The 13,753-nt window shown below is 35.4% G+C and overlaps 1 protein-coding gene and 1 non-coding gene across 2 annotated transcripts; both read left to right on the top strand.

The window, feature by feature from the left end:
- Positions 1-1,203: 1,203 nt before the first annotated feature.
- On the top strand, positions 1,204-10,762 carry LOC100376446 (xylosyl- and glucuronyltransferase LARGE2s-like). The gene is made up of 17 exons (XM_002740908.4): positions 1,204-1,385; positions 1,968-2,041; positions 2,493-2,667; positions 4,127-4,197; positions 4,429-4,680; positions 6,215-6,301; positions 6,611-6,811; positions 7,159-7,248; positions 7,512-7,611; positions 7,873-8,003; positions 8,440-8,555; positions 8,795-8,843; positions 8,969-9,078; positions 9,319-9,391; positions 9,515-9,642; positions 9,983-10,081; positions 10,362-10,762. Exons 1-17 carry the CDS (start codon positions 1,253-1,255, stop codon positions 10,441-10,443), a joined length of 1,971 nt encoding a protein of 656 aa, XP_002740954.3. The 5' UTR covers positions 1,204-1,252; the 3' UTR covers positions 10,444-10,762.
- TRNAS-CGA (transfer RNA serine (anticodon CGA)) lies at positions 5,777-5,858 on the top strand. The gene has a single exon. It is a non-coding gene; the product is annotated as a tRNA-Ser (tRNA).
- Positions 10,763-13,753: the final 2,991 nt, after the last annotated feature.

Below are 13,753 nucleotides of genomic sequence, written 5' to 3' on the forward strand. Positions count from 1 at the left end.
CAAATACCGCTCTTTCATGTGGGCAATATTATGGCAATTGATATAGTGGATTTTCAGTGATTTTTGGTAAACGATTCCCTGCACATTTTGGTCACCACGACTGTCCTGAGAAGAAACTATACCCGTCAAAGGATTCGCTGGTGACACGTGGAAACGTAATCAGTACTCCTGCGAATTGCGCAAACTGGATGTTATTTTAATTGGCTGAATTGGCGTCTTTGTGGTTGATAAATAATGCAATCTAAAGGCGTATTCATTGTTGTGCGTAACAGCTGTCCGCACAATATTGATGACGTTGTTCGATGTGTCGTATAGTGCACTCCAATGGCGCATGTCCAAGGGACGGTAATACGTTCTGCAAATGATCGCGAAACAATATATATGGAAATTGGGCGCGGAAGAATGTCTGTGTTCATGTCCCGATAGAGTCTTGTAAATGGAATAACTTTTGTAACGACTGCGAGGAAGCATATCCGTGAGTGTTGTTCAAATCACGTTGAAAACAAAACAAATGTGGTGGAACGTGAAATGACAATCCTGTTTAAGCTAAATATCCGGTCAACATGTTAAAAATCACGTCATATAAGATTTAAACATTATGAACATTAAACGATATTATGGTCCCCTAAGATGGCAGTGGAGTTGGAGGGGGCATTATAGTGCTTCGGTAACGGTTTGTAACTAATCAGCGTGTGTACGTCTCAAAACATAATACTGATTTTCGTAATAATATGTCAACGTGGCTCATGCGTTGTTATTTCAACAGAACATCTGACACCTAAATGCCAAGCAGTGTGAATGGTTGATTGAATTTCCCCTTAAAAAATCATACTGATAAACAATATAATTTATATATGTATATTAAAAATGTCAATATAATTACACATTTGTTCATAAAAAATAACTGAATTTGAAATGAATACTTTTACAATTTGGTCGTGATGAAAAGGCGTGTGCAATGATCGGTAATTTTGTAAGAGGTGTGAAAACATGGTTCCCGGGACTCTCGCCAGTCTACGTCACAGCCTGACACCTTTCACCGAATAGTGCAATGGACAATTACGAAAGAAAGTCACTAATGAAGTGCGAACGATTCTCTCCAAGAGTATATTAAGTTGCGAATACGTCACGAGGTCAGAGGTTACCGGTGGCGCATCTGGTGCCCGACTAGTGAATGACAATCCGACCTGACGTCAGCATATACGTGTTGGTTCAGTGGTTTGTCGCAGTCGGCTCTGTGCTTTCCATCACGATGGCCACAAAATTTAACTTCAACTTCAGGTTGCCGCCGGGGGTGTTGAACATGAGAGCCAACCAAATTCGGCCCATCATCTTCACAGCCACATTTGCCACTCAACTTATTTTACTTTTCTACGTTTTTAGCGGTAAGTAGTTCGATGTTTTCTCTATTTTATGTGGTGTCGTTGCGTTCGTTTACCTTGGCGATAGCGGAAGTTTGACACGAATACAATTATCGCACACTATATTGGTCATCTCATTATAGTATATATTCATTGGAAATATTAACGATTTATATCAACCGACCAGTTAGATTTTATATACACCATACATGTTAACACAATATATATATATATATATATATATATACGTGCTACATAGAAATCTATTATATTGAATACATGAAATATTCATACAAATTTAACTAATTCGATGTTATAAAACGCTGTAAATTACAATGTTCTCGCGTAGGATTGATTTGCGCGAAAAAATACTAGACCTATTCGAACCAGGAATTCATCCGGAAATGAATCAGTGTAAAGGTCACCCAAATCACGCTTTCATTACTGTAACAGTACTTCATTTCATGCCATGATTATGGCGCAATATAAACTTTATGTCAACAAATATCTAAGTTATACACAGAGTATTAACATTTTCTGTAAATAGCGGCGAAAATCCATTTCTATAGAAAAAATCTTATTTATTTGATTTTTTGTTATTACCAGCTGTCAGGCAAGAGGATCTCATCGTGACACAGACGAGGGCTGTGAGTGGCGGAAGTGGATTCCACGGATGTGACGTAAGTGTGACGTCAGTTTGGTGTTCCAGTGTTATTTACTGGTCTTGACCGTGAATAATGGAGGCAATGGGGATATTTTCTCAATTGTGCCATTATTTTACACAGAAATGCAAAAATATGAATATGTTCGATCGGAAGAATTTGTTGTTGTTGAATATTTCAGAACTCTACCTTCCCGGTTATTTTCGCTATATGCGTATGACATTTTGTTTTCATTTTGTGGTTTCAGTACAAACCTGAAATTCGTAGAAAATTGGGGATCTACTAGAAATTACATATGTTTTACTTCTAAATTTATTTTTAATTGAACTTGAGTTTTAGAAATGTCGTAGAGTGTTGATTTGTTGCAACGCTAATCTGTATATTGGCCACCAACGTGCATGAGTCTCCACAATTTCATATTTGTTTGTGCATTATCCTGACAATCGGCTTTCAATTTTTTTTGCTTTAGGATATACACTTACTAATTAACATTCCTTTCAAAGACCTATCGAGGAATTTGACGACGACGTTAAAATCACTGTTTTTCTACCGGACAACACGATTACATTTCCACTACATCGTTGACCAAGAACGAACGGGTTACATGCTTCGTACCCTCTACAAAACATGGAATGTTCCAGGTGGTAAGTTGTGACGTCATATTCCACCTCGTTCTCAGTGTTAGACAAACGTTACAAAATAAATTGAGTTACTAGTATCGCATTATAATGTCATTCATTTTTAATTTACACGTTGGGGGCGCTGTCAAGTATACGGTAGGCTAAACCGGGGACTATTTTGATAGTATTCTATTATAATTCTAAAAGAACATCTAATTTAAACCAAATTCTATGATAAATCAAACTACAGCGAGGTTATCAAATTTACCGGAATAATGAAAAATAAGAGTCAGTTTGTAGCTAAACCTGGCATATAACACACGGAATTTCTTGGCCGTGTTATACATCATGTAAGTTCACGATGTATACATCACTCATTGTGCAATTTTGTAGACTGTAATATTATTTAGTACATCGCACTGTATGATTAGGTATCCTGCCCTGATTTGATGTGTAACCATTGACACAGCTGTTGCCTCCGCTACACGCGGTGTGAACAACATAATCCGCTTAATGCTCAGAGGCAGAATTCTGAACTAACAGAAAATTGAAGACAAACAATATTTCAATCATGTTGTGTCAAAGATCAATCAATGTCTGTATACATGGACGACGTATTGTACGAGTAATACGTGGTACTTGGCAGTTGTATGGCCGCCTTTGCTCAGTTCGGTCGAAAATCGCGGGTTTTGTCTCTTCGGGTCATTCACAGGCACATACCGCGACGACTCGGACCGGCATAATTTAATTAATCCGACTGCTACATGAAATTAAGCAATAAATATTGAATTTTTACGCACAAATAATCTGTTTGAATTATGAACAGTTAATACTATATTCCCATGGTTTAGATTAACAGGAATATTGGATTACCGCCACGGATTCATTATTACATTTAAAAAAATTGTATTGTTCTTGTCTGTCGGTCTGAACGTAACGTGAACTCGTGATGGAAGTTTCTTGATTCAGGAGTGAATTATTTATGACGTCTGTTGCATCTTTTCTCATAATTGTCTGAGACTAATTATATACATGAACTGTGATATTATACTGAACAAAAAACTTCATTAATGAACCGGATGTCACATGTGACAACGAATGACTTGCTTATTTGAAATTTTGACAAAATTGCAGCCTAAAAAATAGGTATAAATAAATCGTCATATGTGACAGCATTTTGTTTATGAATAATATTTAAAATTAAATAACAAAATATCGACTTCGAAATAATTCCCAACTATACGTAAATCGAATGAAATAAAACGTGCAAAATTATAAAATGTCTCACGTAATAATATTCGGTATTTGATTTAGACTATGATCGCACCTTTGTTGTCGGCGAACTGATGAGTTCATATGTGCTAGGTGACAATTAATTAACCGGCAGAAAATAATGCGTAAAATGTTGGATGTTTAAAATAATTAAGTTATCATACACACTGGAGTAGATTTGGCATTGATTTGATGTTTATGTTAATTGCAGTCAATTGTTCAACGTATTACAACACGGAGTTTCTGGAGCTGATGAAATCGCCCGCTACTCGGATACCGAGGGTAAGAACCAAAACTCTTCAGTATATCGAAATAGAGTGAATAATACAGAATGAATATGTAATGGTTGCATTCAGCATCAACCGTTTGACTCAGTCGAGTATGAGAATGAACTGCATAAAGTTCATCATGTGTCATAGTCATAAAGTGTCATATGTCATCCACAGTATATAAGTGAATGTCAGCTGATTGCATAATTGCTCCATGAAACTACAATTAATTTTAATTTTATAGTTGATGTACATCGATTGGAACGTAATATTCCTCAGCGATCCGGCAGAAATTTGGTCGCAATTCAATAACTTCGCTCCTGGGCAAGCTGTGGGCGTGGTGGGTCTGAGCTACCGGCCTGAAGACATGAACACTAACTTGTTGCTATTGGACATGAATTACGTCATGGAGTTAAATCTTCAGGACGTCTTAGATAAAATTGGTCTTGGAAGTGATAACTACGATATTACAGACCATAACAGCAAACTCCACACGGTAAAAAAAAATATAGTTGTATATTATATATTTTTAGTTTTATTATATGGGGCCGTATTATTTTCACTATTCCGATGTCCCCAATAACTTATAGTACACGAAATTATCCCTTTGTCTTACGACTGCATTCATAGTATAAAATCTAATGAGATGGTACCATCTGATCTGTCAGGGTTGCCAAAACAAATTAGCGCGGGACAGTATGAAACATTTCGTTGAGATTCTGTTGTTTCAAATGTGCACTATTCCATCCGGGAGACTACGACAAGGCGCGTCGACTCGCTTTCGTTTACCGGTTAAAGGTCACTGCAGTGTTGTAGTTACTTCCGGGTGTCTTGGTGGTGACAGCTGCGCAATGATCGCTGTGCAAGCATTGATATTTCGACTTATTTGTGCCAGTTTCGTGCGTTTCTGTTTTGAATTGTCGTTCTCGTCGAGCTGCAAGCGGTCTCTGCCACGGCATCACGTTGTCGCCTACAATATATCGTTGCCTGTGCATTACACGACACCCGCCGACGACTGTCGCCTTCAATACACTACGCCTGAAATCTCCCCAACATTTTATGTTGCCGTTTGTCATTTTAATGCATCAGTATAATAAGAACAGAGCATGACGTGTCAAAATGTTATCACTCAATTTTGGTGCAATTTGGGCCGGGTAGTTCAATGTTTTCGTCACTGGTCGTTTTCATCAGCATGGCATGACGAAGCGATGCAACGTATTAGTCGAAGGCAATAAACACAGTGTTGAATACGGCACTTTTATTATTTTTTTTCTCTTTCCACCATCGTGGCGATTCCAGGCTCAATTTAATTTAACACAGACTGCTTATGGACTCTAAAGATTACTTTCAATTTAATACGATCTACTTTACTTCATCCCGTGTACAAATAAAAAAAAACGATCTCCACTATGAACAGAAAGTCTTATTGTTATTAACAAAATTACCTAAATGTTAGCGTGAAACAAACGGAATGAAAATTACCATGGAAACCTAACTGATCCGCGTGACACAATATATACAATAGGCACGCATACATTATACCACGTGATACACGCTTCAAAGGTTATAAAATACCGCGTATTATGCTGTCAGCTGCGATGGCCGAGTGGTTAAGGCGTTGGACTCGAAATCCAATGGGGTCTCCCCGCACAGGTTCGAACCCTGTTCGCAGCGATAATACTTTTATTACCCTTAGTTTGTGTTTCCCTGCCCTTCTGTCCTGTTTCCCGACTTCCTTCACGCTACAGCGGTCACTGCGCACTTTACTTCGTGTTAATAAGTAAATGTAATTAGACAGTGCTATACATACGTACGTACGCTTGCCAGACTTTGTATAGCGTTTGGTTCCTGAATGCTTTGTACTTTAATATTACATTGCATTTCGTCAGAATCAATCAATGTTAATCATATGTCAGTACTTTTATAATACATGAAGAAGCTGTTCGGATATATGTTTTTTCGGTGTGTTTTGGTCACGTGATTTTGATAGGCCAATAGCAGGACGATAATCTCTATATTTTGCTTTCCAGACGATCACGTCACTGTCAACAACAAATCCAGATGCATTATTTCTTCTTCCATGTAACTATAACTTGGACTTCACTAATTCATCGATGGTAAGTTGGATATGAATGGTTATCTATGAACACGCAAGACTACACTGTGAATAGACAAATATTCATATTCAGTGTTATATTTATTGCAAATCATGACAAATACTAGTACATGTATACCCAGTAGCGCACTATTAATATTAAGATGAGGTCATTATATTAAATTGTGTACACCCTAAGTTATTTGTTTTCAACCGTGTTTCCCCTAGATGGACTGTCCTTGTAATACACGACAAGAAGATGGCCATCCACCTGACTTTCTTGAGAATCTCATAAACACATCACACTTATCACGTGTTTACTCTCTTTCAGGACTGTTATCTTCAGATGGGAAATATGTTATCTTTCCAATCGCCCGAATCTTTTGGCAATGATCCATGGCTAAATATCGATTATCACCAATCATTTAGGAATCAATATTTCAGTTTGTTGGATTACGACGGTAATCTATTTCGTCATAAAATCATTGGATGTGGAATTAATATTGCCAGACCAGAGAAGATTGTAAAGTTGGTAAGTTCATTGACTTTCAATCGCACACTTTGTGTTTTCTGGTTTTAAACTATTAATTAAATCAAGTAATATATTCAGATCGCTATGACGATAGGTTAAATGACCTGAGTTAACCACATACAATATAACGTTTTTAGCCCCCTTCAACAATTTGTGAGAGCAAATAAACAGATCGATTTTGGAAAAAAATGTTATTTAAGTTTCAGACATAATATAAATATTAACACGAATAAACACATAACAACGAAAATAAAACAACTATCGTCTTTGCAAGTTGGTCATTTTTATGATTTTATTACTCCCCCAGTTCATTAAAATGAATTATTTCTTTCTGTTTATTTCATTAGTTCCGTAATGGCGAGCTGGATTGTTCCGTCTTCTTTATGAGAGAAACCATGATTCTGAGAACTCATACATATTTCATAGGAAATATACCGGTAAGTAATACTACTTTGTCGAATTAGATATAATATGTAGTTTTATTTATTTTGTCTTCATGAATATAATGTAAAATACATTCGTGCTATTATGATATTAAACATTGAAATCATAAACTGAGCGCCAACCGAATTATTTCGAAATATTGCTCGGTGACATTAACTCAAATGTCATATATTATTATTTTATTTTTATTTCTACTTCTTATTAACGTCAGCCCAATGACGGAAAATCAACCAATACAATACTTTTTTTCTCACAGACTGAAAAAGATTCTCCTCCGATCGAAATTACCCTCTCGCTCCAATCTACGTTCGATCGTTTTTATCAAATGCTAGAAAGAATTGCCACATACTGGACCGGTAAGTTAAATACGCGTGCTTAATGACGTCAGAATAATATATGATGTAATGCCTTAGCCCATTTTCGTGAAGCCATATACGTTATTGATATGGGGGGGGGGTCAATTCGATGATTTTTTTTTATTTGTAACCCGAAATCATTTTTATTTTTGATCTTGATTTTAAAATTTATATATATTTGAATGACAAGTTGAAATAATGCGTTCTAATTATTATATTTTACACTCACGCCTTGAACAAACCTAATGTTGTTATTGACAGGCCCCATCAGTGTTGCTGTTTATGCCACGGACACCCAAGTTCAACTTATTCCCGCCATGTTTGAAATGTCTCAGATTTTGAAGAACCGTAACAACGTAGCAGTGCACGTGGGATTTGTCGAGAGAGAAGTGGTAAGCTATTTTAACTTTCATTCTTCTATTTTTATTGAAGTGTAACTCCAAAACTAACACAACACGATTAGCCTTCCTGTCACGCTGTACTTAAGCATAGTGTCTGAATCATTGTTATTTTCATATTGCGTCATGAGTTCTCAAAAAAAACTTATGTAGATTTAATTTTCACTGAAGCCAGAATTTGGATTGACACATGAATTTCATGCAAATTACAGGTAATTTTTTTCACTGGATTTGTTTTCCCTGATATACACCATAGTACATAGTGACATTAATTAAATTACGTAAATTCATGAATAAATATGTAAATTCATAATCCGTAAAAGGGCAGTATACTATAACATTACTCGCTACATAAATAAATAAAGTACATGATTTTTTTCGTATCCGGAACTCTATAGCTGACCAGTATTTTTTCCATGAAACATTATAGGGTCAATATCCATTTAATCACATGAGAAATATTGCCATGGAAGAGGTCAATACAACCTACCTATACATTGGTGAAATCGATTTCCTTTATAAGCCTACGTTGTATGAAGAGCTAAAGTAAGTTTCAAGGCATTTATTTATTTATTTATTTATTTATTTATTTATTTATTTATTTATTTATTTATTTATTTATTTATTTATTTATTTATTTATTTATTTATTTATTTATTTATTTATTTATTTATTTATTTATTTATTTATTTATTTATTTATTTATTTATTTATTTGTTTATTTGTTTATTTTTATTTTTTTATTTGGGTCACTTGACTATAATATACATTATATTTGCTTCCAGGGACATTGTTCAGTGGTTCGTGACAAGTGGAGGTGGAATGGAAATGAAGGTTAGTTATCCGTAATTCAAAATATTGTGACCATAATAGAAATTGGCAAGTGTGGTAGAACACCATGTGTTACATATTTCATTAGTTGCAAGCTTTTTACATTTAAATCATTCATGATTTCACAGGCTTTGGTTGTACCTGCATATGAAGTAAACCGACTGAATGTAAGTTATATCCCAAGTACCAAGGCTGAATTGATTAGACTGTGGGATAATGAAGATCTACATCTCTTCCAGTAAGTTCCAATTATTGCTCACATAAATTTTACCAATAACATAGGTAGTCTTGTATTTATGCAAATTGAACTGTGATATATCGCTATACTTTCATAGAGTGTGTATGACACTGATAGTCTCATATGCAACACAGCTTGTCATAACGCGAGTCAGCACATATTTGAACAGAACAACTGTGGTAGTAAGAATGTAGGATTGAATAGTAAATATGCTAATCATGTATCTCATCGTATCCACAGCTTCTGGGATTTCCCTCAAGGTCATTTACCATCTAATTATACCAAGATTATGTTAGAGGACCAGCCATACCCTGTAAGTCTATGCAACTTTTAATTAGAATTCACACAAATCATATATTTTGATTTCAGTTTATTCCTAAATTTCTTAACGTGAATTACAGCATAACTAATTCTTTGTGCGCACATTATTTTTCAGATTATCTGGGAGAAGGGGTATGAACCATACGTGGTGTTATTGAACAAAGCTCTTCCTGACTTTCCTCTGCGATTTTCGGGACAGGGTCACGACAAAATTGCGTTTATTCACATTCTCGTACTTATGGGGTAAGTTTCATCATATAAAAGCGATCTTGAATTGTCTATCACTATATCATGGAAACGAATAGTGGAATCACAATTCGATTATTAGAATGCAGAATTATTAAATGTTAAAAATACTGAGTTATGTCACTGAAATCTGACGGTTATCTATATACATGTTTTAAGTTGATTTCATTGTATAAACATGTGGGAATGCAAGTTATATTCATATTTTAGTACATGTACTGACATTTCATTGCTGCAGTTATTTTAACATGTGTGTTAACAATGTATACTTTGATCTAGTAACATCCTTGTACAATATGGTAAACGTCACTATAATGTTTTCCTTTCTCATTCCTAGTTATGAATACTGGGTGTTGCCAGATTGCTGGATGGTCCACACTCCCCATTGGCCAAGTCCAAGTAGAGCTGCCTGGTTGGAAGATGTTAACTACAATCAGTAAGTGTTACAGTTCTATAAATATGAATCCGCGTACTAGATATAGATAGTGTGTCGTTTTCTGCACGAAATTGCTTGATATATGTAACCACTGGCTAGACCACGTATGTTTAGTACAAAACTAGTTTGGAGTGAAATGAAAGATAACAGCAGAATATTTGGATATATTTTTTCTTTTGGTGGTATTTTTTTTGATACAATACAATACTAGTCACAAAGCCACAAGGAATGAGATTCATAATATATTTACTAATCCTCGCTTTCTATTTCCCCAAAACAGATGTGTATATGCAGTTGCCTGGAAATTCTTCAAAGACTTGGAAGCTAAATACGGTACCGCAAACAGTAAATTGTTCCAGTAAGACGACGATGGAGTGCGCACATCTGTCTTCCAGTACTGTGTTCATATTCTCGCGAGAGCTGCGACTACATGTGATGAACATATATATGACTCATTGACATTTAAAACAGACGCACATTTGAATTTGTAATAATTCCGATTTATACTTGTTTCTGCTACAGATGTCAGATCATTTAACCTAAATTACGATTTCCACTACCGCGTTTGCGGTGCTTGTAATATTTGTCTGCCCATGCCCTTAGATATCCGTGCACTGATAAATCAAAGTAGTCTTCTACACGACCACGTGTCTACGTATTTTTTAAAGAAAGAAACAAAAAGAGAACAGAATTAATTGTTCTTTTTGACATTTTGTAACTGTACTCTACTTTGATTTTATTTGAATTTGAATATTTTACCATAATAGCTAATATTAGCCAGCTGTCATGCAAGCTGTGTGCACTAGATCTATCAAAACACGGTGGCTTCAATACGTGTTTATGTTTCTTGTATAATGATAATGCTTTTCTTATTCTGAAGATAACATGATTATTAGTAATACCGGTATATATTTCGTATATCGACTCTCTTAGTTTGAACACAGCATTTTCTTAATGTAAATGTTTTATTTGACAATGATAAGCTATTTTCCCCTTTTTTGCTGGTGTTGTGCGACCTTACACACAACCCTAGTTTAGATGAGTTGACGATGGTGTGATAAATCGGAATCTGCCACGTGACAATATTTATTTTAGGAGCGTTCGAGTGATGGGGACAAATCAGCCAACTTAAAAAAAACAAACAGAATTTTATAATGTAATGGTGTGGTGTGGTGTACACGTTCAACGGGGCTCATAATATGGTCTGTAGATGACACTATCATGAACTATTAACATACGTCAAACATAAATGTATAATGTCAAAGTAAATATTTGAAATACTTGAAATAAAGAAAATTTTATCCAAATTTGACTCAGTGTTTTTTAGTAGTAAAGTGGTTTGTATTCTGTAGTATTATTTGTATAGCTTCCACACTAAGTCAGAATTATTTGTATATCATGAGACCGAAGACGAAGTATTTCGTCAAACGTCTTCATTTGTATAGTTATCCAAACTAAATCCCATATGATGTACGGGTTATAGATATTGACTCCCAATGCTAACCTCATGATTCGAACTATTCCAATAGCCGAGAAAGAGCTATCATTCACCTCTAAAATTCCAAACCTTGACACTTTGCCAAGCTCTAAGTTTAAAAGCGATTAACACCAAAACAGTATGTGAATTACTAATCTGCATAATACACCAACTGGAATTGTGATTGTTAATTGTATGCATATGAAAAAAAAAACCGCGGTGATACAAAATCTACTGAAATCCAGTGTAGAGATACAAAAATAAACAAGGTGCAATACTTTTTAACTTGACACCTTACGTAGTTATGAAATGATCGAAATCAACAGTATGGACATTAAATTTTATGCTGTAAATCGTTAATAAAAATCGAGTTGTAAAGTGTGGGAATCGGGACTAGGTTTGATACCTATAGGTCATCAAAACTAGTTTGCATATTTGCTGTACATTTCCTGAACACTAAATTTGAAGTTGGTGTCGTTTATGGGAGCGTAACTTCTGTAGCAGGGCATTGCTTCATATATACTGTCAGTCAAATATATGTACAAGGCTCTCTGATTGGCCTGACTGTTAGTTGTTAGGACTGGGGAGCCAATCGGGCACATTCTTGTAAGTAGTAGCTTCGCTTTTAGTTTGCGTTGTTACTGCTCCATGCAATACTTTCCGTGTGTCGTGCCTTATCCACTCCAACCATATTTGGAGATCTCTACTACGCTGTACCAAAGGCACAGTTTTAACTAGTGTGAATTTCAACTTTAAGCTGTCGTAGTAATATAAATTAATCGTTTATCTTGAAATTAAAATTTGAATTAAATCAAGCAATAATTGTCAATATAATAATCACTTATTCGTCGCGATCTTATCTTTCAATAGAAATTCAACATAGTTCTGCATGATCATACATACTTACGTAATACGAAGTGCAACGACGTCATGTGTGGGAACGTGGTTATTTTGTTACAATTAACATGCAGCCAATCAAATACTTTCACACCGACCTCTTTGGTATTACCTGGTCCTTAATAGTGTCTGCTGTAATGGACGAGTGGTTACGGCGTTGGACTCGAAATCCAATAGCGTCTCCCCACACAGGTTCGAACCCTGTTCGCAGCGATATTTTTACTAAATAAATAATAACACAATTTGTGGGGACAATATTACGATTCGTTGTCTGCCCAGAGGATGTTGATCATGACCATAATATTGAAGTCAATGCGAAGTTACTTACACGATTCCCGGCTATTGTACCTATTTATTAAACCTAGCAAATAGACCAATCAGCTATATGCTTCCACCCTCAAATAATATCATCACAAGTGTACATATGTATGCAAGCTACTAATAACTGGCAAAACTATATTTATGAATCTTGAAAAGTTGTAAAACTATTGTGCAACACAAAAATGTAAGACCTGTTCACATATTGCTGTCAGCTGAAATAGCCGAGTGGTTAAAGCGATGACATACAATTTGATCTTCCTGCACAGGATCGAATTCTGATCACAGCGTCTACCAATTTAGTTAATTTAAAATCATCCAAGAGCCTTGTGGCAACTTACTGTTTGTACATTGGTTAAATGATTGATACCGCGAACAGCCTATCAGTGACAAGGATGCAGCTGCGAATTCTTTCATTATTAAGTGGCAAGGCATGATGTAACTGTGCATAATTTCTCACAGCAAACTTAAAAGCAGCTGGTCTGAAAATGTCAATGATTTGTTGAAATGATGAAGCTGGAAATTACTAAATAGTTTGATGTTTTGCTAGAGTAGTGTTCTTTTGTCAACAATAAACTAAACCATATGATTCTAGGAGCACCATCAACACCTAGTATTGTTTTCAATGACGAAACACGGTAATATGCATATTAGCTGCCATGTTACGGTTCTTACCATGGTGATTATATTTCCCAAAGATCGACAACATTTTTAGCACCTCTATAAATTGTCTTTCACCAGACTTTGAGGTAAATTTGAAATTCCGATCACACATTGCAAAACGTACTTTTGAAAAACAAAAAGTGCAGACTCCTTGGGAATTTAATAGGGCCCAAAATGATAGTAAGCCAGTAAAAATATTTTTGAGAAATCAATGTACAATTACAAATAGTACGAATTATAGAGAGCACTGAGTAATTTAATGTGATGTAACAAGTGTGCACATTACTAATCTACATGTAGACGAATCGAAACTGTGG

The sequence above is a fragment of the Saccoglossus kowalevskii genome, chromosome 1 (genome assembly GCF_978046115.1).
Source record: "Saccoglossus kowalevskii chromosome 1, keSacKowa6.1, whole genome shotgun sequence".
Taxonomy (NCBI): Eukaryota; Metazoa; Hemichordata; class Enteropneusta; family Harrimaniidae; genus Saccoglossus; species Saccoglossus kowalevskii.